This window comes from Pezoporus wallicus, unplaced genomic scaffold (assembly GCF_028554395.1).
Source record: "Pezoporus wallicus isolate ANWC-B61680 ecotype Strahan unplaced genomic scaffold, APGP_CSIRO_Pwel_v1 contig_6978, whole genome shotgun sequence".
NCBI lineage: Eukaryota > Metazoa > Chordata > Aves > Psittaciformes > Psittacidae > Pezoporus > Pezoporus wallicus.
This window is the reverse complement of record NW_026637190.1, coordinates 352703-375701: the sequence shown is the minus strand read 5'-3', so window position 1 is coordinate 375701 and position 22999 is coordinate 352703. Positions and strand designations below refer to the sequence as shown.

The following is a 22999-nucleotide window of genomic DNA, read 5'->3' as shown; positions in this document are numbered from 1 at the left end:
CTATGACATCCTAAACAAACCCTGGCATCTCCAACTAAGTAGATGCTGGTAGTTGTTAGAACATTCTTCCTTGTTCTTAGCCATGGTCAAGATTTTCCTGAAGAAGAAGGATTTTTTTTGTATTTATTGTTTCTGCTATGATGACTTCACCTTTGCCTGCAATGGAAGAGATTTGTCCAGCTGCATTTCCCCCCTCCCTTTTTTTTCAGCTGCTGTTACTCCTTGCATTTCCTTTTGCAATGCAAGGAACCTATCTAGTCCATGAGCCATCATAATGTACCCCCAGGAATGGATGTCCTCCTCAGTATCTCTTGCTCACTCTGATGCTCTGCATGATGTCCTTTTTGTCACTGTTACGTGGCTGCTCACACAATCTTTTTGTTCTGTGATCTCTGGTTGTCATTGTTGGGAGCTGGGAAGGAAGGGGGCTTATGGATGTCCACGTAGCAGTGTTGAGTGGTGCATGGGGTCTTGTGTAAAACAGGTCTTGCTTCTGGCAAGGACATGCGTATTTCACACAAACAACCTCATAGTAAATATGACTCAAGAAAATGTAAGAAAAGTAAGTATTAGGTCCCAAAATGGAAGATCATAGTTTCCTTTCTTACTATTACGTTAGTATTAAAGCAAGCCACTGAAAATGGCATGCATGAAAATCTCTCTTAAGCTCTTATAGTAAGAGAGCTACCCTGTCTAAGTAAGAAATCATTAAATGTCCTTTCCTGATGATCAGTCATTGTGCTTTACTTGGTTTGTAAGAAGTCACAATACTAAAAGCAGAATATGGTATCTCACTGCTTCCCTCCCACAAGTGCTAAGAACCCAGGCACACTGGAGCACTCCAAGATAACGTCCCCTTCATCAAGGTGCATCAAGAGTGTATCACCTATGAGCTCTTGACTTTGTGTGGGACCTCTTCTGTTGCACTGCTTTTAACAGTTCTTGGTAGGCTAAAAGCAAAGCGTTTATGTTTTCTCGGCAAGCATTTTGAGGTGGTGTGTGTGCAAACTTACCTGCGTGTGTCATTTGAAGTATTAATGATGTATTCAGAACCTAGTACCAAACTTCAGCTTGTTTTAAGCCACCATTGTTTCCATGGACATGTACCAAGAGTGGCTTCAGTCCCAAATCTTTTTCATGGATGTTTTTATGGACAAACAGTGTACGTGCTTGGAATATCTGTATGTGTATAGCACTTACAAAATGTATGTGGATGTGTCTGTCTTATGTATATACATATGCAACAGAGATCTAAAGAGGGAAAACTGCTTCCCCACAACACAATACAGCGTTGTGGCACTGTTTCTCTCAAAAGGGTGACACTGATTATCAGTTTCAGGTACTTGTGATGCTAGTGGTAGCAAAGCATTGTTCAAATTACAACAGCCTTCCCTGTCTATTTTGATGATGATCCAGTGCTTTTCCTAGTGACCATGTCTGATCTAGTTGTTCACACTCCAGCCTGCCTAGGAGTTTGCCCTCAGTTTAATAAGTCTGATGTTTCACATTATGCCATGGTCATAAGCTCTCCAGTAAAAGCATTAGTTGGTTATGGAGGTTCCTGACTCACCTGTGCGCAGAAGTTGAACTTGAGTGACATGCTTCTAATTTGGGAATTCACAAGAGAGATCCAAAGCACAAGACAAGTGGAGCTTAACCCAAAAATTAATCACAAGGTAGCACTGAGCTTGGGCTTTGATTTACACGGACATGTTAGATGTTGAATGAGCATCTGTTGAAGCCATGTCCTGCTCTGCATGCGAGAATCACAAAAAGAACATCTTCCAGCCTGAGCTCACTAAGAGACTTTTATCTGTTTTCTGGATCCTGTCTTGGTCCATGAAAAGGAAGCTGGGCTGGGGAGACAGATGGTACTCTCATTGTGGAGAAAAGCGTTGTAGAAACATGTCTAGAGGCCTTAAAAATTAAAGACAGTGGAGTAAGTTAAGTTATTCTGTCTCCAGGGGTTTGGCGACAGTTGTACATACATGTGGGGATTCACCCACTCTTTCTGAAGCTGTGCTTGGAAGCATCTAAAACCTTAAATGGCAAAACATTAGAATGTCTCCTTTGGACATGTAAATTTAAATAATGGAGCTAACAAAAGGAATGATGAATAATAATGAAAATGAATAAAGAGGGAGGAAGAGATTCATTGCAGTTAAGAAAGAAGACCATGGATTCAGGATACTGGACAGCTATGGCACAGTATTTGTCTGTGAACCCAGGGCAGTCACTTAGCCTTTCTGCCCCCATATTTCCATCTGTAAAATGGAGATAAAGCTCCATGACAGTTTTGAAGGTGCTTGGAAAGCGCTTTGAGAGCCCTTTGGACTTGCCAGGCAATGTCACTTCTGTATTATGTGCAAGAACTCAAAAAAAGTAGAAGGCTGTAGATGAGAGACACCAAAAGGTTATTTCACAGAAGTGAGAAAGGAACCAGAGTTCAGTATCAGACTGAGGTGCATTGGTAGAGATAATAAAGAGATGGCAGAGATTTGTAACTGCAGCTGGACCTTGCAGATTTCATGCAAATGTAAAAAGGCAGAATAGGAAACACATGGAGAGCTTTCTGCAGATCTGTTTTGCTCAAGAGGCAAGTGTATTTAGGCACGGGCACTGCAGCAGCAATAGCTGAGCCCTTCCCAGAAGCAGTGAGCTGGGGCTGTCTGGCTCTTTGCTAATCTGAATTCATTTGGTGGGAAGGGGCTATTGATTCTGGGTGAAAGAAGGGGGAGGATGCTGCCCACTGCAACACAAAGCATGTTTATATAATAGGCTGATGACTCACAAAAGATAACATGTTACCCTAATGCTTCCTCTATTATCAAGTTGTTTCAACACTATAATAGAAGGACAGATACAAGCAGCTTTATCTGGAGGCTTTAACCAGCACTGTGTGTACACCCATGCAAGCAATGACACAAACCTAAGTACAAAAACACCAGAGCAGGTTAAGGTCAGGCTCAGGATAAAAAAATCATCATTTTTTGTTGAGTAGCAGTAGTAGTATTGTTATTACTATTATTATTGTTGTTGTTGTTTTTATTAATCTTCATTTTCCAAATGTCCTGTCGTTTAGATATAAAATACTTCACAAGCTATCTTGGTTTGCAAGTTTTTGTTTTATAACTGGAACCATTATACTACAAATATATGGCTCTCTCATGCTCTGACAGGTTTTTGTTCAAAGCAGTGGCCGCCAGTACCTCCTATCAGGGTACAGCAATGCTCTGAAGTGGAGTGGAGGGGAAAGAGAAATCTTCAAAGGGCGAGACATTTTATTAAGGAAAAGCTAGGGATATCACATCTCTGTCAAGCGTTTAGTCAGACAAATTATAGTGTTATCAAAAGGTATAATTTATGCAGTACAGTTCTCTTAATTGGCACAGATTCTGGTAGAGCCAGAAAGGTGCCACTTGAGCAATTGTCCTGATTATCGAAGACTCATAGGAACACGCTTTTCGAATCTATATAACAGATGTAAGAAAACTAGTAGGTCAGCACCTTTATCATCCTCTGTCAATGCAGGATAATTCCCTGCAGTACTCTTTCTATCTCTAAATTACTCATGTGATAAGGTTTCCTTGAAGATTGTTTGCCAGTCTAATAGATTTCATTGTTAATTCACTATAAAGTGTCCTCTGCTTAATTTTCTCACTTTTCTCCAATTTACATATCACCCCTTATTTGCTTTGAAATTAAGGCCTCTCTTCAATGTTTCTAGCTGTTGGGTCTTAATATGGCTCCACCAGTCACGTCCATCCATCATTTTGCTGACTGAAACACTGCACGGTCAATGGTTGCTGGTGGTTCTGGGTGCCCCAGTTTTCCAGTGACTGATCTACTCTACTTCAAGGGGCCTGATTAAGCCCTTGTGTTTATGGTGTGTTCACCTAAAAACTGGGGAGTACAGCACAGCTAGCTGTGCAGAAAACATGGCCTGACTCTCAGTCCTGGCTGGCGCTTCCTGCTCCAGTTCACCCAAATTGGAGTTGTGGGTGATGAGCCAGGCTCTGAAATCTGCCACCCCTTCAACTGCAAAGAGACTGCAGCTCTAACAGGAATTTCACTTTTTCTAGAATTTCTGAAAAAAAAAAAAAAAATAAGTGCTAGCACTGTTAAGTTCAGTGTGGCTCATTTAGGAGCCATGATGAGGCATAGAAGAAATGGAGAGGTGGTGTAGCCCAGAAGTTTGTCCAACATCAAGTCAGAGTAGTAAAACTTCTTTTGCAGACCACACTGTTTTCATGGATGAAAGATGCCATTTTCCTCACAGCTAGCAATATAATTTCCTCCTTGGCAGTTATCCCCATTAACTTCATCTGTTATTTATCATGACGTAGAATTGCGTTAAAGAAAAAAAGTGAGGGGATTCTGCTTCCAGTGAGAAGGCATTGCTAGAACCAAATGCTTGTTTCATCACAAAAGATACCTGATCTGGATGAAGCACTTCAGTCACTCTAGATGTGCTAGATGTTCATCTCTTCTGGAGTAACTGAAGCAACTGAAAGGGAAGGTGGAAGCACAGAGCATTGCAGTCCATCTTCCTGTCACAGACCTAAGGGATGAAGTGTACAGAGGGTTATTTCAAAGTGGTGTTTATCGGGGTTCTCTGCCAACTCTGTTTAAGCACAACCCTTCTAATACAGTGTGGTCATGGCCCATTGCTAAGGACCTTGGTCGGAAAGAGTGGGTTTCCTTGCAGACTGCTTTTTCCCACTGGCCATCTTGCAAGGATACAGGTCAAAGAGGTCCCACTCTCCCAACTCCAGAGACCCTCCAGAGATATCGAGGAGGGGAGAGGCTTTCAGGAGCACCGGGCTGTAGTACTTGCCAGTAGCAGGCTGCATGTGAGTCCATTTGACTGTGCAACCCTTGTGCTAAAAGTGATCCTGGCGCCAAAGTCGTGTTTTTTCCTTGTTTTCAGTCCCATTTGGTGACGTGCGGAGCTGCATGCACTGCTGTCGTTGTCAGTGTCATATAATACCAACGACTTTCGGAAAGCACTAATGAACAAGTGCAATTTCTTTTCTCTATTGTTGGGTTTTTTGTAAAGTTGCTCAAATGCTCTCAGGTATGGCGGCCCTGAACGGAGGACTCGGCGCAACAGGCTTGACGAACGGTACGGCCGGCACGATGGACGCGCTCACCCAAGCCTACTCAGGAATCCAGCAGTACGCGGCCGCCGCGCTGCCCACCTTGTACAGCCAGAGCTTGTTGCAGCAGCAAAGTGCTGCGGGCAGCCAGAAGGAAGGTAAGCACCCACTGATGGCAGAGCAAGCTACTTAACGGCCAAGAGAGAGCGGTGTCGTAGGCTCGTTTCTTCATGGAAGCTTAACAAATGACGTCGAGTAGCTTAATCTTTGGGTTTTATTTCAGTTTTCTGCTGTTTAGGCTTGTTACCTTATCTAATGTCTAATAGAATTAATATTTTTACCATCTGTCCTTCAAGTTATACTTCACTGCCTGTTCTTTCTTCTATAAAAGCATTTACCAACTACTGCATAAAAGTGCACTGCTACCAGAAATCATCCCTTTATGGGTGCCATTCTCACTTATGGTTTCCATATTCTGTGATAATGGAGTTAATCTGATTAGGTTTAAGGTTTTGAGTTAATGACGAGATCCATTTTCACTTTGAGTGGTTCTTTGCTTAATTGCGGGTCTTGTGGGGAAGTGAATGATTGCCCCTTCTCCCCGAGCCAAACAGCAAATAAAGCTCAGGAAATTACTGCTAAGAATAAATGAATACTAATTACAAGATGTTTAGGAAAATGAGGTTACCCTTTTCCCCTCTTCTGTTCCCCTGCACACTTCCCAGGCATTTGGGGGGTTAGTTTGATTTCATTGCTTTCTCTCATCCTTATTTCCAGCTAATTCTGGAAGGACAGCTTTCTAATATTGTATCTGTGTTGTCACTGCTGTTTTTGCCAGGGCTAAGCTTTGGAAAGAAACCTAGTATAGTATCCTCAAGAGATTTTTTTTCATTCTCTTTTAAAATAGTATCCTGTCCTGTTATGGGATGTGTTTCCTAGGAAGACAAATTTGGCATTCCCACAGCTGGCTATTGTTTAGGGCCACTGAAGTTAAAACGTGTATTTTCTCTGAATTCTTCACTTCATTTACTACAAGCAGCCTGTATTATTTAAAATGAAAGGATTTGGGTTTTTATTAACTTTTTTCCTAATTTTTTTGTTCTCTGCATTTGTCTTTCAAATCACTTTGTTGAGACTGACACTGGAATTCAATTGTTTGTTTGGTGTCATTATAAGATACATAGAATCATAGAATTATAGAATAGTTAGGGTTAGTGGAGGACAGTTTGATTTTTTCCAATCTTTTTTCTGTTTATAAATGTTCATATCAAGTGTAGGCTTACTTTTTATAACTGTGATTTGGCAGTGTCCCTTTTGAAATGCAGTCCTTTTTGTTATATATGTCTTATGTCTGGTTTTTATATATATATGTATCTTGTGTCTGTTAGCAAGGGGTTAAGTTAAAGTGAGTAAATTCCATCATTGAATACTGACAACTGTGTTTTGTCTCTTAACATGATTTCTGATGGAATGATGAGAGTCTGGAGTGGTTGATGATAAACAAGTACTAGAGAAAAATGCTGTATGTATATTAAATGCTGAAGCACAGTGAACTGCCACGTGCATATATTCTAAAATACTGTCTAAAAAGTTTTTTATTAGTATTTTAAGAATATTTTCTGGAAAAGATGGTTTACTTGTGGAAAGAAGAAATAAGTACAATTATTTTTTCCTCTTATTTTTTCACACCTCCCCAAAAAGATTTTCTCTTTAAAAAACTTCCTTTCCCCCCCTAATTGCCTTCTCTGGGGCAAACATTGCAATCTTTTCCTTCAGGCTGAGAGAGAGCAGCCAGCTTGGTTCGTCTGTATGGGAGAGGTGAAGCTTTGTGACTGTTCTGGAACTTAGTCCATAAATCTCATGCGTGCCTTCCTCTTCCACTCCACAAAACCAAGGACATCACATCTTGGACACACTTAGGTTCCATTAAGCAAGGGAATTCTTGAACAGGCTACTCTGGATACCAGAAATGTTTGTTCCCTTTGTGTACCATGTATGCTCCTGGTGTGCGCATGGGAAGGCCACGTCTGGCTCCATCTTACATCCTGTTCTTCCAGCCAGCCATTGCTCCTTTCCTATATGTTACTGTAACACAGAAATTGAACTGGGAAAAAAGATAAGCTATTAGTGCTAGGATGAGTGTTTAAACAAACAGCACTAATAACGCATATCCCAAATTTTAGCTGAAAGAAATACCCAAAGAACCTTTGAGTTTGCATCTTTCTTTGCAAACTCAGCTTTGTCTAAAGCCATTTTGATTTCAACACAACTACTTTTTCAAAGGACTTACTTCACAAAGTTTATTCCAGGAGACAGCTTCCTATGGAGATGTTGTATTAAAAAAGAAAAGAAAAGCCTGTTATTTTGCAACGAGTCAGTACAAATTTAATTCTGAGTATCTTTCTGACATCACTGATTTCCAAGTCACAAGGCTTGCTTTGCCTTATCATTTTTATTCCCATCTCCACCAGTTTCCTTCCCTTTCAGTTTTAATCTGTGATACTCAAATCTCCTCATCTCATTTCATTTCCATAAGTTTCCACATCTAGAATTAAACTGACAAACTCATACAGGTGTTTGAGTCAGCAGAGGACTCGTGCAGTTCTTGGGGTACTGTGAGAGAGTAATACATTGTGTACCTGTGTTCCTAACCCTAATTATACTGAAAGACACTTGTATCAATTGAAAAAAAAAAGAGGCTGCAACTTAACTTCTTCTGTACTGGAGCTATCAAGTAAACACTTTTCAAGACAGGTTGCTCTAAAGAGCTGCGTTTCAGCTCTGTTCCTTTGATGATCCATTTGCTTTTGTTCCTTCAGAGTTGGAAAGTGAAATGCTTTCTGACCATCACCTTCAGTAAGTATTATGGAAAAGCAGATTAAATATAGCCCTTCTAGTGGCTGTTTTCACATTTTCTTTTTTTGGTTTCTTTTTTTTTCCCCTAAAGGTCCAGAAGGGGCAAACCTCTTTATTTACCACCTCCCCCAGGAGTTTGGAGACCAGGACATTCTGCAGATGTTCATGCCTTTTGGAAACGTTATCTCTGCTAAAGTCTTCATTGACAAACAGACCAATCTGAGCAAGTGCTTTGGTATGTCAAATTTAATAAATCAAATTGTAAAAACCACAGGCACTGTACTGAAAAAGGGCCAGGAAAGAAAATTAACAGCAATGTGAGAAATGTCATACTGGAGAGTCATTCCAAAAATAATGGACTGTTAATCCTCAAATGAGCGGGGAGATGCACAGACAAACTACTCCTAACTAAAAATTGGATATGAAAAAACAATAATAATCTTCCAGTCTGACATCTCGCATGAATGTGTCAAGTACATGAAACTAATTGCGCCCTATGTGGGGGAATGTCATTTAGTATACTATTAAACTGCCTTATTACGGATACCTAATTATTCTCTATTGTATAGCTGAGCCGCTTAAAAATGCTCTATGTTTAACCCATTACTTCTACATTACAGGAATTTCTTTCTTGTGAATTAAGTACAAGATTTTGCAATTAGTGGTTGAATGGTGTGTACGTGCCGTTCAGAATGCATTGTAGACAGTTGATGTCTAGGTACGCAGCTCCAGCTGTTGCAGGTGGGCTCTGGTGTATTACGGAAGGTAGTATCTCCCCTTACCTTAAGGGCAGGGATTAGGGGAGCCTCACGAGATCAGTGTCAGGTTTGCCAGAGAACACTTTGAGCTGCCAGAAAAGGGAAGGTGATATGTTGTTGTGTAACAGGTTCTGGGGTTGATTAAGTGGGCTGGTGTCTTCTGAATAGCCTAGGTGCACCAGTTCAGTGCTTTGATGAGTGGAGTACAGTATGTAAGTGAGTGGTAATCTGTTAGAGCATTGGTCTAATAATTGTGGTCTTATACAAGACATGAAGAGGGTCTGGGAAGGGAAAAGAATCTCTTAAAGATAAGTTTTATAAGGTTTGACCTAAAATACTGGAGCTTCTGTAAAAGTGACAGTACTTTCCCAGGGTAAGGGAATGCAACTGTACATGACAAAGAAGTAACCCCTAGTTTCCAAAACTCTTTTGTACTAACAGCGCTGCACTTAGCTCAGCACCATCCCTTAATTCCGAAGTGTCCCCATTGACATTGTCCCCATGAACCACACGTAATACATGTTTCTTAGCTTTTTTAAATATAGGTTTTGTTAAAATGTGTCTGTCTAAGGTCTTGTCTCTATCAGGGCCATTCAGGGGCCTCACAGCTACTGGACTTTAACCCATCTTGAAAGGGTTTGATTTTGTCCAAATAGCCACTGCCAAAACACAGGGAGAATTCATCAGGTTACTCAGAAATACCTATTTGAGCTGACATTCAAGCCTTGCCACAATCTGAGTGGTTTTCACCCAAAGACAAACCCTGAGTACACTAGGAAAGTTAACTTGGTTCAGAGAATGGTTGTAACATTCTTTCTGCATTTTTCCTTAGTTTTTCAGTTCATTTTTGAAGCATTCATCTCTTTAAGCTTTACAAAAAATTGTTCATATCTAGACTAATATAGTCCAGCGTGTTTCTGCAGTGGGTTAAAGCAGTCCCTGAGGCTGTAGCAAATTTGAAAAGTGGAATTGAAATGGACTCCCTATTGATCTGGAGCCAGATCTGTTAGTACATTGGGGTTACGAAATCGTTGTTGAGGTGTGCAGGAATCATGATGAAATGTCAAATCAAGGTACGTTAATCGAAATGCATCAATTATGGTGACTGCTGAAAGAATGTAGATTAGTTTGGGCAGGTGGCTTAATTCATCAGCTCACTTCCACATTTGCATTTTGTTGGTTTCCTTTTACTCTTTGATTCCCTGCTTACACATTTGGATTTATGGGACACAATTGCCTAATTTAGAATGATGCACCAAGCTTATCTCATTTGAGGGGTCAACACCCAATGGATGAGGGAGTCCTCTGCCTTTTTTCACATTAGTCAGCCTTCACTAACATTTTAAATTCTCCTTCTTCCTTCCCAGATATTCTGCCACCAGTGAGAGAGTCCTGCTTTAAATACAAAGACTACTGCAGTGGCAGAGGAGGTTGAGATTTTCTGATTCGATAGGTGACTACTCCGTGATGCTGCTAATTGCAAGCAAAGCCAGAATTGACCCTGCTAGTTTAACATACTAGCGTACTCTGTGTGCACCTCCTCAGCTTAATTAGCAGCAATTATCTATTTGTTGGTTTGGTCCCATATTTGTGTTTTTAAAACCTTTATTTTATCTCTATCTTCCCACCAAAAAACAAGGACAAGAGTGCATCTAAAGAATCCATTTCTCTCCTGTATCATTAATGGTCATTGCTCTTGATACAGTTTGGGGTTTTTTTGTTGGTTGTTCTGGTGGTTTTTTTCCTTGTTGGAATAACAATAATAATGATGATAACAATAATAATAATAGTAATAATGGTAACAATAATAGTAAGAATGTTTTGCACATGCTTAGTGCTTTCTGCTCTGGAGTTTCCAACTCCCGCCCAAGTGTTCCATCAAATTACAGCTGAGAACAGGTTGAAGACCAGAAAGGTGAAAAGATTGTCCAAGGGTTTCCACTGGCAGAAGTGGGAAGGGAAGGTGCATTCTGAGTAGTCACTGTAGTGTTATACAGTGATGAACTTCTACGTAACACTGCTTTTCAAAACGAAAAATTACTTTTCCTTGCAGAAAATGGACTTTGGCATTATTTGTTTTGTTGTCCACCTCAAGTGAATGCTCAAAAGATTAAATGGTGCTGAGGATGATATTTATGCCTGAAAGTGCTCTTCCATGAGTTCTCATGAGCCCCATGTTGATTCAGCAAAGGGTTTCACTCTTTGAGCTTATCTCTCGCCTTTCATAAACCTTTGAATAACAGAAATGAGAGAATAAAAGTAAGGCAGGGGAGGGGAAATCCAGTGACATCAGTCCATAAATGCAGTCTTCCTGATAGCAAAATTGCTACTTGAATGATTAAAAATATTTCTCCTGATTATAGGGATACCTCGAGATTTAAAACAGAATTGCCATGACAGGGACTTTGAAAATTGATAAGAAACATCATCCCGTCCTCATGTAACCTGCTGTTTAAAATGCAGACAAAAAAATGATGAATGGGTACAATCAGAAAAAAATAAATAAAGGGAGAGAATGCCAGATTCCACTGTAAGCTTTATAAATGAAGGTTCTTGATAATGGAGAAGATGAAATTGTAACGGGCTAATGTAGGTATAGCATTCTGTGTGAAGAGACAAATTGGGAATCAGAATAACAACTGAATGATAAAGGGTGATATCACTGATACAGCACAGAGGTTGTATGTTTGGGTTTGTGGCTGAGTCAAGGAAGATAATAAAGAGACATAGAGTGAGGTGACTTGTCACATCTCCCACTGAAGGTAAGCATAGCCTGAGCTAATCATTCTTCTGTCATCAGTGGAGGTGTCTACACCGGTGACATGAATGGTGGGTGGAAAACCTACCTCTGGGTGTGCTTGCTTCTCTTCATTCGCCATTCATAGATACCATCTAAGTGACTAGTTTAAATCGGTTGCTTAACTTCCAGGTGCATAGGACTAGCTAAGAAGAAAAAGGATTAAGGTCATGAGAAGTTCATAGCACAATGCTGTTCTGAATGCACTTGAGAGAACAAAGTAAAGGTGAGGAAAGGAAAATGATGAATTGTCAAGGTAGGTAAGACTAGCAACATCTCAGTTGTGGAGCACCTGCCTGGAAGGTGCTACAGCTGCCTCCCAGCTCGTGGTTGATCTCTTTTATATCTCTGAGGCAATCCTAGAGATCAAGGCTAAGTGAGATCTGTGAGCTGATAGGAGTAGACACAGGAGGGCAGTGCTAAGACAGTGATTGGAGTCATGTGAACAGATGAGACCTCCTAGAAGAAAATAGGGGAAAGGAAGAAAGGAAGAGAGTGATGAAACTATAATGGAGGAAATGATCTAGTGGAGAAAGTGAGGAAGTGACAAGTTACTAAAACCAAGGAGGGTATGGAGGAACATTTATTATCCCCTGAGGAGGTAACAAACCACAGAGCAACATGGATAGAGCGTATTGGCTTTGGCCAGAAGGTCTGCAGAGATTTAAGCAAAAGGTGTTTTTGAGCGGAAGGAACAGAAGCTAACCTGAATTGTCAGAGAAGCATCTTAAGTTAAATACTTTGGTAAAGTTGATTTAAGGTGAAACCATAGGGATGGTCTAATAAGAAGTGCAACCAGACAAGGACCAGATGACTTGTAAGAGGTGGGTTTTCTTTACAATGGGGAAAGTGTATTACTCTGACATTGAAGCTGGAAGAGGGCATCAGTGCAAGGTAAGCCAAAGCCATGAAAGAAGATGTTAAAATGATGGTAAAAAGAAGTTATGAATCAGAAAAGTACGTAGGCACTAACCCCAAGTGAAGAAAGGTGGTAGAAGAGAGGCACCGAGAAGCCTGCGTGTTAGGAGTGAAAACAATGTGGGGGAAATCCATGCTTTAAGAGAGTGAAGGGATGTGTGTTGAAGGAAATTCAAGTGGAAAGAAAAGGGAGCATTTCAAGGCAGCTGCACAGGGGCAGGATGAGTACTGTAGTAATTAGCCAGAGCTGAGGCAGAGCAGCAGTTAGGCAAGCTTTGCAATTACAAGTGGGAGGCCCAGATATGAAAACGAGTTTTGAGCTTCCAGAATCTGGGAGATTTGAGTCCATTATGAGCTGAGCATTTTTAGGCTCCAGGGGGAAAGACAGCTGAGCCAGGGCAGCCATTCTGAATTACCCAAGCAAGCATTATCCCCCTAGTTAGTGCTCACAACTGAGGAGCAGAAGATCTGGAGTTTTATTCAAGCCCTGCCACTGTCTTCACAATGCTGCTTAATTTTGATGCTTGCATACCTTTTTGGGGACTAAGAGGCTGAATTAATTAACCTTTAATGTACCTTGAGATCTTGAACTGGAAGGAGCTGTAAAAATACAAAATACTAATACTGCAACTATCCTAAGCTAAGCCCAAGGAGATGAGTGTTCCACAGTGCACAGGACCACTGAACACGAACTTACATTAGGGTGTGCAAATGTCTATAGGCGGTTTGGGTTTTGTTTCTAACCAGGCTTTTTGTTTCAGCTTCACATCTACAGACTGGCCTAATAGTACTTCCTAATAGACTGAGAGGTATGTAGATATTAAGTTGAAAAGTGTCACAGTAATATCCTCAGTCTCTAAGGTAGCTAGATAAACAACAGATTGGAAACTGCATTGCACCAAAACTGGCCAACTGCATCCCAGCTCGTAAAGAAATTTTATGAAGGTAAAGGGGAAGGAAAAGAAAACGGGAGAGGAAATGGGATATGAAATATAATCAGATCACTAATTGAAAATGAGGTAAATGTGTCGAGTAAATAGTAATAATAAAATCCTAACAAAACGCCTTCTGACATTGGTTCTAACCTATAGTTCACTTTCTCTCCTGCCTCCGTTCTGTGTCTCGTAGGTTTTGTTAGCTATGACAATCCAGTCTCTGCACAAGCTGCTATCCAGGCTATGAACGGCTTTCAGATTGGCATGAAACGCTTGAAGGTTCAGCTGAAACGCTCCAAAAATGACAGCAAACCTTACTGATCTTAACCCCAGATGCTTACTGCTCTTATTTTAGCTTTCTTAGGGTAAGTCCCATGAGCAAACCTGTCCTCTGCAGGGGATTAAGAAAGAACATAGAGCCAACCTTCACCAAGAGACAGTTATTTTTACAGTTACCACTTCCATTTCCCCACTTGTCCTTATTACACTTGGCTCCCATTTCCTAGCCAAGTACTTACTGAGTTGTGTTAGTGTATTTTGTTTTGCAGCATAATTTATCTCCTTTTCAAAAGAAAAAATAAACGTCTTGAAATTCAAAGCAGCACACACACACACACACACAAAATGTGCAATTTAACTCTGTGAACCCTGGTGCCATTAGCACACAATAAAAGTTGTTTTCTATGGATGGATCGTATTTTGCCAGGGTGGCACCAGCAGTTTATAGGTTAAACGAAATGGCCTCATGCCAGTTGAAGCACTTACTTTGCAGCAAAAATTGAAACAAGTCTTTCCACTACATCAACTTGGTTTTTGAGAAGATTTGATTATTTCTTTTTCTTTGGGTTCAAATCAACGTATTGTTCTATATTAGTCTGATTTTACACTGGTCGTCTTTATATTTCACTTTTTTTTAAGTTGGGTTTTTCTTTGGAAAGGATTAATGTAAAAAAGATTTAGAGATCTGTTTCTAAAGCTACAGGGTTTAAAATAAAAAAAAAATAAAATAAAATGAGTGACAATACTTGATGTTTCTTGAGAGATAAATTTAATAATAATAATAAAAAAAAGCCACAGGCCTGTAAATTTTATTTGTAAAAAGCATTTCTATTTTTATACAAAATTTTTACTGCCTCAGAAATAATGGAATTTATTTATTGCCTATTGTTAACTTATTGGATAACTAAAGAGCAGCTCTCTATGCTAGCTAGATCCTTTGAAGTAGTCTCTAGAGTAATTGTGCCAAGAATGGGCGCTTTTTCACTGTTGAACCCTACCCCCTTTACAGTTCATACTTTTATCCTCTTGTTTGTATTTGTCTGGTTATTTTGTTCGTAGTTTCCATTACCTAGTTTAAAGTTTGGTTGTCTGACCTTTCTCCCCCTTCTCCCCGTACCTTTCTGTTACATTTGTAGAAACTGGTTCTTTCCTCTCTTTTCTCCCCAAAGAGGAATCCATTCTCTCTGAGTCCTTTCAGATGGATTCCTTTGGGGTTCCATTGTGCTCTTGTTGACGAGTATTGTAAGTTAATGCAAATTATGTGAACGGCTCGTAGACTCTACTGATAAAAAAGATTTGCATTAGTTTTCTCCTGCACCCATAAAAGTGATTTTGTTTGTGCTGCATAGATTCTGTGTAACTTTTTTTCCTCTTCCTTGTTTTTTCCCTAGACATCTCCATGCCCGTTAGCCCATCGTTTGCCTAGCATGTCCCTGTGGCGTCTCAAAAACCAGTTTCATCGTCCCGTCATTGTTTCTGATGTCTTTCTGACCTCACATCATATTTGGTTCTCCTACTGACCTTTGATCTAGTTTGACCTTTGAAATTTGCATGTGACCTCATCTAGCTATGAATTCTGGGAAGTCAATGTGAAAAAACATTGCTGCATTCATGCAAGACTGAAATTTATTATTAGATAAATTAATGATAGGATTTAAAAACAACCTGTGGCAAAATGTTTTTTCTTTCTTTCTTTCCTTTTAATTTTTTTTTTTTTGGTTTCTCTTTTTTTCCTTTGGGTTTTTTCCTTTGGGTTTTTGTTTTCTTTTGGGTTTTTTCTTCTGTTCTTGTTTTTCTTTTTTTCTTTTTCATTTAGTAAAAAATAAAAATAAAAAAAAAAAACAGACTTGAAAGTATTATACAGGGATTGGCATTCTGCCTGGTCACTGGTGACAATAGCAATATGTGTCCAGAGGCACAGAATGTTGGTTTCTAACAGACTACTTCCAAAACAGTTTGAGAAATAAAACTGTCTGATTTTAAGTCTCTAGAGGTCTGTAATAGTTTTTACATTTTTCAGGCAGTGTAAAGTTTTTTGATAAGGCCATTTTAGGTGGCTCACTTTCTCATTAAAGTATATATATAGAACCACTTTTTGTAGATTAGTATAAGAAAATATTTACCCTGTTTTAGGGCAAATGCTACCTACTTGTGTCACCTTTTGCTGAACTGACTCACAGTTAGACAATCCATGGTTTAATGCACATGAAATTACCTATATTTTATACTGTTTCAATGTACAGAAGAAAGGTTACTGTAAAATGTGTTACGTTGGTGCTTCTGTGAATTAAGTTGTGGTTTCATCATGAGTCTTATGGTCTTAAGTGTTCTATGTTTATAAAAGACAAGTTTAAAATTGGTTTACTTGAACAACAAGAACAAAAACAAGATTCAAAAAAAAAAAGGAAAAAAAAAGAAAAAAGTTGTTTGCTTAAAAAAAAAAAGAATTTCATGTGAAAAATGAAAAAATATTCCAGAATAAGTTTGTGTTGGCTTGTGACGCATTGATGTCATTTTTTTATCGTGAACAATTTAGATGTGTTTGTGTTCAGCAAAATGTGATCGGTTTTTCTTTTAAAGGAAAAATAAAAAAAAACAGTGAAACTATAGTGCCAAATTCCAAAGGTACTTTCTTCCTAGAGCTTCAGTGTGTTTCTCGTGTGAAGTAATTTGATAACATGGGTATTTTATTATGTGTTTTGTATAAATCCCTAATATTTAAAGAAAAAAAAGAGGTTAAAAAGTTTGTTAACTTGCTATCCTGTGGTCTTGTTGCCTGAAATTGTTATTGTTTGTTATTTCTCTTTGATGTTTTTTGTAAAACATTGTATAAGTGCCCATGTTTCACTTTTTTAACCACTCTGCACACATCAATGCTGTGAAAGCAAACCTCACTATGTATTTTCTTCATATTGTATGGAAACCTCTAAGGTGAGAAAGTTTTGAACTTTTAACCCTTTCCACCCAGAGCTGTCTTGAGTGTTAATACCTTTTATACATTCACCATTTTGCTGTTTATTTTTATATATATATCTATATCTATAAATATATATATACTTAGTTTTTTGTGGTTTATTTAATACATGGTTGAAATCAGAACAATGCACAGGGCAGATCTGAAGGACAAAAAAATATTTTACTGCTGTCTAAATTTCTTCTGTATCTATAACTAAAATTATTTAAAACAGTAATTAACTTGTGGTTTTCCTTTTTAGATTTTGGGGATTTTGTCTTTTCTTAAAAGAGCTTTTAATATGCTGCTGGAATATGCTATTCAGTATTAATAAAAGAAAAGAAAAAGAAACAATTCTTTAATTATCTATTCTGTGAGCCACTCCCAGACCGGAGTGGTAAATCCACCATTTGAAAACCTTGAGGAGAAAAAAAGAAAATAAAATCATATTTTTGTAATTTAAATAAATGAACTTTTGCTTAAATCAGATGCACTAGATCTTCCTGGGTGAAAATTCAGTGTGCACTGCAGTTAAACTACTTTTTATGGATAAAGTTTACATACGCTGTAATGTTTGGTGTTATCTGGCATTCTTTGTAACGGCAATATGTTGGCTTACTCCTGCAGACACTCGTATAGAGAGGAGTAACTTTACTCATACAAGTAGTCCATGGGAATATATATGTGATTGATGTGGGTGTTTGCTGGAGGAAGCTCTGTGTAAGGAACCAGAAAAGAGATGCTGGTAGCCCTTTTTACTGCCTTGTACGTCTGATTAGATGATTGCATTTCTACTGCACAAGTAGCGGCCAACAACCAAATTGGGTTCTTTACTACCTGTATAGACAATTCATTGCCAATCCAATGTGTGTGAGCAGCAGCACTTGCTACTGATGATAAAGTGCCATACCTTCTTCCACTTCCTATTTGTATCCAATTATATTTGAAGCCACCTAAAGTTAAAAACAAAGCCCTATATGAATGACATCAGCTGGTGCACTCTTGTCTCTCATCCCCAACTTAAATGCTTCTTTATGTAGAGCCCTGGGATGGAAAGGACTAGCCTCTAGTGATGCAAAAAAGTTTCCTTCTTATAGCACATGCACTTATAAATAAATGATCTATACTTTTCTCACGTATTTTTACTACTGCTGGGGCCTTCCTACACCCTTTGAGGGCTATTTTGTACTACTTGCAGCAATTTTGCGTATTCAAAGTATCATCTCACGTACGTTATATTATATATATGTACATATATATATAATATGAGATCATCATTTGGATTGTTTAGACTGTTTCACTAATTCTTTCTCATTGTATACACCGTATAAATTTCCAAAGCTTTTTTAGATGCCCTAGTGTTGTCCTGTGGGTTTACCAGTCAGTCAGAGCAGTGATGCCTTTGGTCCTCAGGCAGTGTAACTCGGCATCGGGCTGCCCCGAATTACACTACATGGGACATTGGCTTAGCAGTGGGAAAGGTGGAGTGTTTCTGTGCTTCCAGGCAACTGAGATGGGTCATTGCTGAGAAAAATGTCCATCTTGATAAAATATAAAAGAAATTCCAGTACAAAACCAAAAACCCAAAAATACACCTCCTTGGAGGCAAATTAACTACCAGATCTCTTTCAATATTGAAAGGACAAAGCTGCAAGGGTGCAAGGGCCTAATAAGAGAGGAAGAAAAACAAGGGAAATTGCTTTACAAAATTCTAATCAAAAGACTAGACTAGTTGTTTTTTTTCAAATTAGCTAATTGCAATGAAATGGCAGTCCTCAAAGGAGTAACAAGTTCATCTTTCTTTCACCATAGGGGTTACAGTTCCTTGGCTTGTGCTACTCTGGAATCATTTTACTGTTTCTGTTTTTATTATCTTAAGTGCTAATTAACAAAAGGAAAAAAAAATATCCTGTAGTTTCATTACCTTTTTGGATAATGTCATACAAAAAAAAAAAGACAAAAAAAAGAAAAAGAAAAAAAAACAAACCTATGTACTTGTGTTTTTTTTGTGCTGTGAGAATTGTTGTTTGTAGATTAAGAATACTATCATTTTGTTTAGAATGACAAACTAGTTTTTAAGTATTGTCTGAGAAAAGCCAAAGTTAATGCAATCTAGTGGAAACTGTAAGACCATTTGAGTATTGTTTCTGTTTTATTGATGCATTTGGATTTTGTTGTTTGATGGAATTTGAGCCAAAAAAAAAATAATCAAAAAAGAACAAAAAAAGGCAAAAAAAAAAAAAAGCAGGCTTTCCTATTTCTACAACTTGATTGTACTTATGCATTTTGTACCAGTGGAACTTTTTATACTGGAGATTAAAAAACAAATGGAAATTTTTGTGGCTTACTCTCGTGGGCCCCCTCGATCATGACTGATTTTCAAGTTTGATTTCTGGACGGTAGAAGGAGAGTTGGTTTTGTTTAGAGAATTCAAAACTTTGGCTTGATTTCTTTTTTTCCCTTTGCTTATATCTAGTGTTTAGAATTTTGTCTTAACAAAAGCGGTAAGTTTCACTTTTTATTCTGTATCGTGCAGTTACACAATAAGGTAATTAGAATTAGGAGTACTCGGTCACTTTGCGTGGATAAATGTATTAGTTAAAACGTTAGGGGTTTGCTTTTTTGCTGTTTAGATCAGAGTTTTTTCTGATTCTTCTGTCCTCATTGTGAACATAACCGTGTAGTTGAAACAGTCAGACTTATTTTTGTAACGTATGTTATTGTGTGATGCAGTTTTTTGCTTCTGTCTCCAATATTAAACCATTTTCCTAATACTTGTCTCTCTACTTTGTGTGTTGTATTGTTGGTGGTCATTCTGTGTTGGTAATGCATCTACACACCTCACTGTTTCACGTGCCTGTTTTTTTATTTTCTCTATTTGTTGGTTGTGTACAAAAGATACAGTCGATTCCACCTAAGTGAATATCTGATTGGGGGGCAAAAGAGGATTTGTACATTTTAGACATGTTATGCTTCCTTTGATTTTTATTTTGCTTCTCTCTTCCACCCCCTAGTCATGCCTTATCACTTGGATAATCCATCTGAGCAGGAAGCATTTTAAATGAGCTTCCTGCAGAGTCATATTGAAGGTAGCTTTTGTTAGCCCTCTAACTGCAAAGCTTCTGCACACAAACACACAGAAGCCACCTGAAAAGTTGTTCTTTTTCCTTGTTCTGACATTTCGGTCAGTGTGCGAAATGTGGATTCTGGAGATAAATTCTTCCTAGTCGTTAAAAGAAAATAGTAATAATACTCTGCCACTACTTCGCAGAAGCACATGAAACAGTCAGGAAAAGGAGGATATAGCCTTGGGATTTCTTCCAAACTGCACAGTAATCTGATGGCATATGGTGTTAGTCAAACTCTCCTAATCAATTAGTCAAACTAATCACATCTTAACTAGGGCTGTGAGAGCCTGCGGAAGCCTACCAGGTGATTCAGCTTGTTATGTGCAGTTGTACAGCTAATAATGACAAAATAAAATGAAATCCAAGTGAGCACAGGAAGACTTTCTATTAAAGCCAGTGCAAGTTAAGGAAAAAAAGACCAAAAACAAAAAGATAAATAAATGATGGGGGGAAAAATATCCCCTGGTGTTCAGAAGGGTGATATTTTTGCTGTGGGCTTACAAAGCAGATCATTCTCAGCATTGGCTAATAGTATTACACAAATCTCAAAAGGTACAAAAGAAATACCATAGCACTTCTTTTCTCATTATATTTTACAGTTGGCTTTTAGCTTTTTTTATTCTTTCATTTCCTATATTTTTTTCCTGCTCACAAGAATCTCTCTGCTCTCCCCCAACTGGTGTCTATCACGATGAAATAAAAGCTGCGAGAGAAAAAAAAATCTATGTTGTTCTGGTTTACAAAAAGTCTCTCTTCTCTCCTCTGATCACAGATACAAACCTTACAATTTGGAGGGGGGAGGGGGGGGGGAAACAAAACTAACCAAACCAAACCCAAGGAGGAGAGAGAAGCACTGGCGAGTGCTCTCTGGAATTCAAGCCATACGCCCCTGTCCCTTTCCTTTGTCCCACTTTCTGTGATGCTCAGGAATCGAAGACCACTTTAAAGTGCTCTTATGAGACCCAAACAACACTCCTCCCTCTTGTCTCCTCTCCCCTGGTCTTTCTGGCACTCTGGCTTTGGCTCACACACACAAACACACACACAGACCCCCGCTCAAGTAAAGTCCATGGCGCACTGAGTGTTCCGTATGGTGTCAGCAGCGACTTTGGCTCCTGCATTTGGAAGGGTTTTGACATTTTCGGGTTTCTCATGAGTTGGCCTGGTTGTCACTGATCAAAATATTTTTATTACAACTTTTTTTTTCCTGCTTTTGTCCTCTTCTTTTTCCATGAAAGGCAAGTAAGTGACGAGTCTGAAGTCCCAGACAAGCTCAAGTGTCCTGTTGCAGGGTCTGTTGTCAGAGGTCAGGGGTCCAAGTTTAATGTAAAGCCAGAGGAGCTTGTAGTGGACAGCCCAGGCAGGAAAGCCAGTGGTCAGACTATATCCTGGGCCTTTGACATCTCTAGAGTTTATGATCCCAATTTGGATAATTTTGACACCAGTGGATTCAGTTAAGTAAGTCTTGACTTGCATGAATGGTGAATCAGAATTGGTCTCTTGGGTTTTTAGGTTGCTGTGGATGTTTTCTGTTTTCTTTTTTCTTATTTCTCCAAACTTGGTCTTAGGAAAGAAACTAGAGCTTTGTGAAGGGTCTTTTCTTCCAAAAATACAACTGAAAAAAAAAAGACTTATGCTGCAGTTGGGTTTCTTTTAATACTCAGGGCTGAAAGATACAGGTTTTTCTTTCTTTTTTCTTTCTTTTTTTTTTTTTTTTTCCTTTTTCTATTTCAACAATGGGGGAAAAAAATGAGTTCCTTAAAGCAATGCAGCTGAACAGTTTGTCCTGCTTAAATGCATGCTTTTAATTTCAATTATGTAAGGCACCTTGCAGTGTTAGCAAAATGTCTCTTTGTTAGCTATATGTGTATCGCCATGGGAAATTACCAAACTGTCACAAGACTTGCTGATTAAAGAATAGCCTGCCAGAGTGTGTGTGCCTTTGCCCAGTGTGACTTTTAGGTATTAGGCTAAGGAAAACAGTTTATCAAAATGTAGTGTGAATCATTCCTGATAAGTGAATAAAGCATTGTGACCAAGCAATCAGATTATTCACTTATCAGGAATCGACTGTACTGATAGTTTGCCTGATTGTTTTTGTTCCTCATCTCTGTTGTAGTTCCACTACTTTGCTGTGTTCTGTTTTTTCTCTCATGCTCTTAGCAAAATCACTGGGAATATCCCTTCGTGTGATCATGAAACATGCTACTGAGTAACAAATAAAAAAAAATTAAAATATAAAAATGATATCTTAACAAAATCTATGCACTTGCTATCAGGAACACAATACTGGATGTGTCTTATATATATTGAACTATAATAGTATTCGATTTCTTAAATAAAGCTTAAGAAAGGATTCTGTTGTCTGTAAAATTTTATGAGCATTAAAATGGAAAAACAAAAACCTGTTTCTAGGGTTGGGCGCTTTTTGTTGTATGAGACCTTACTGGGTGCATGGTCTTGAACCATGCCCAGGCAAATGCTTTATAATTCGGTCGATCATAAATAACAGAGACCTCGAAAACTGGGCTCACTGAAGTGTGCGGGGAGAAAAAGTCTTATCATTCAGTGACTTGCAGCAAAAGATGCTAAAATGCAGAAATTTGTATCTTTCTCTGTATTTGCAAAAGCAAATCACGTGCTTTTGCACTAAAACTAAGAAATAGCTAAAATACGTGAATCCGAAAATGTAATGGAACGATCCTATATCACTTCCACAAATGATACTGCTTTTGGTTATGTGACTTTTTTTCCCTCCTGATTCTAGATAGGTTTAGAATGAAAAAATGAAACCCTGTTTGTTCAAACTCGCAGATTGAACACTGGAGGTCAAAGCATCTTTTTTTGCAGAAGATGTGTGGCTTCCTGTGCGCTTCCTGTATCCAAACCTTCTCTTAGGAAAACATTCTCACATCAGAACCCATGAATTAAATGGGAATCAAATAGCTAAAACTGTTGAGTAAATTGCAAAATCCATTCCTTCTATGGCTGTGTATTTGCCACAAAATTGTAGGTGTTGAACAACCAGATTTTCATGGAAATACCTGGGCTTGTATTTAGGAAACTCAATGATGTCGGCCTTTGGCAGAAAGATCCAGGAGAGTGGTGGGGATTGCTTTCTTCTCTTCTTTTGAACTGCATTACTGCCTCACTTCTCATATGCCATTATATTATCTGAAAAAAAAAAAAAAAAGGAAAAGAAAAGAATAATTAAATTGTGGAAAACTATCCGCTGCTTGTATTATTCTCCTCTATTGATACGTATTTAGCACACAT

The 22999-nt window shown here is 38.6% G+C and overlaps 1 protein-coding gene across 14 annotated transcripts in view; it reads left to right on the top strand.

The window, feature by feature from the left end:
- Positions 1 to 20526, top strand: part of CELF2 (CUGBP Elav-like family member 2) — a 563407-nt gene extending 542881 nt beyond the window's left edge. For 9 of the 14 annotated variants that reach the window (XM_057403784.1, XM_057403774.1, XM_057403770.1 and 6 more), the window contains 3 exons: positions 5060 to 5257; positions 8047 to 8190; positions 13557 to 20526. In XM_057403784.1, coding sequence (XP_057259767.1) covers positions 5060 to 5257; positions 8047 to 8190; positions 13557 to 13684 — 470 coding nt within the window. In that variant the 3' untranslated portion in view covers positions 13685 to 20526. The remainder of the gene's footprint in view (positions 1 to 5059; positions 5258 to 8046; positions 8191 to 13556) is intronic. The other 5 variants (XM_057403773.1, XM_057403775.1, XM_057403779.1 and 2 more) reach the window with 2 other exon arrangements.
- The last annotated feature ends 2473 nt before the right edge of the window (positions 20527 to 22999 follow it).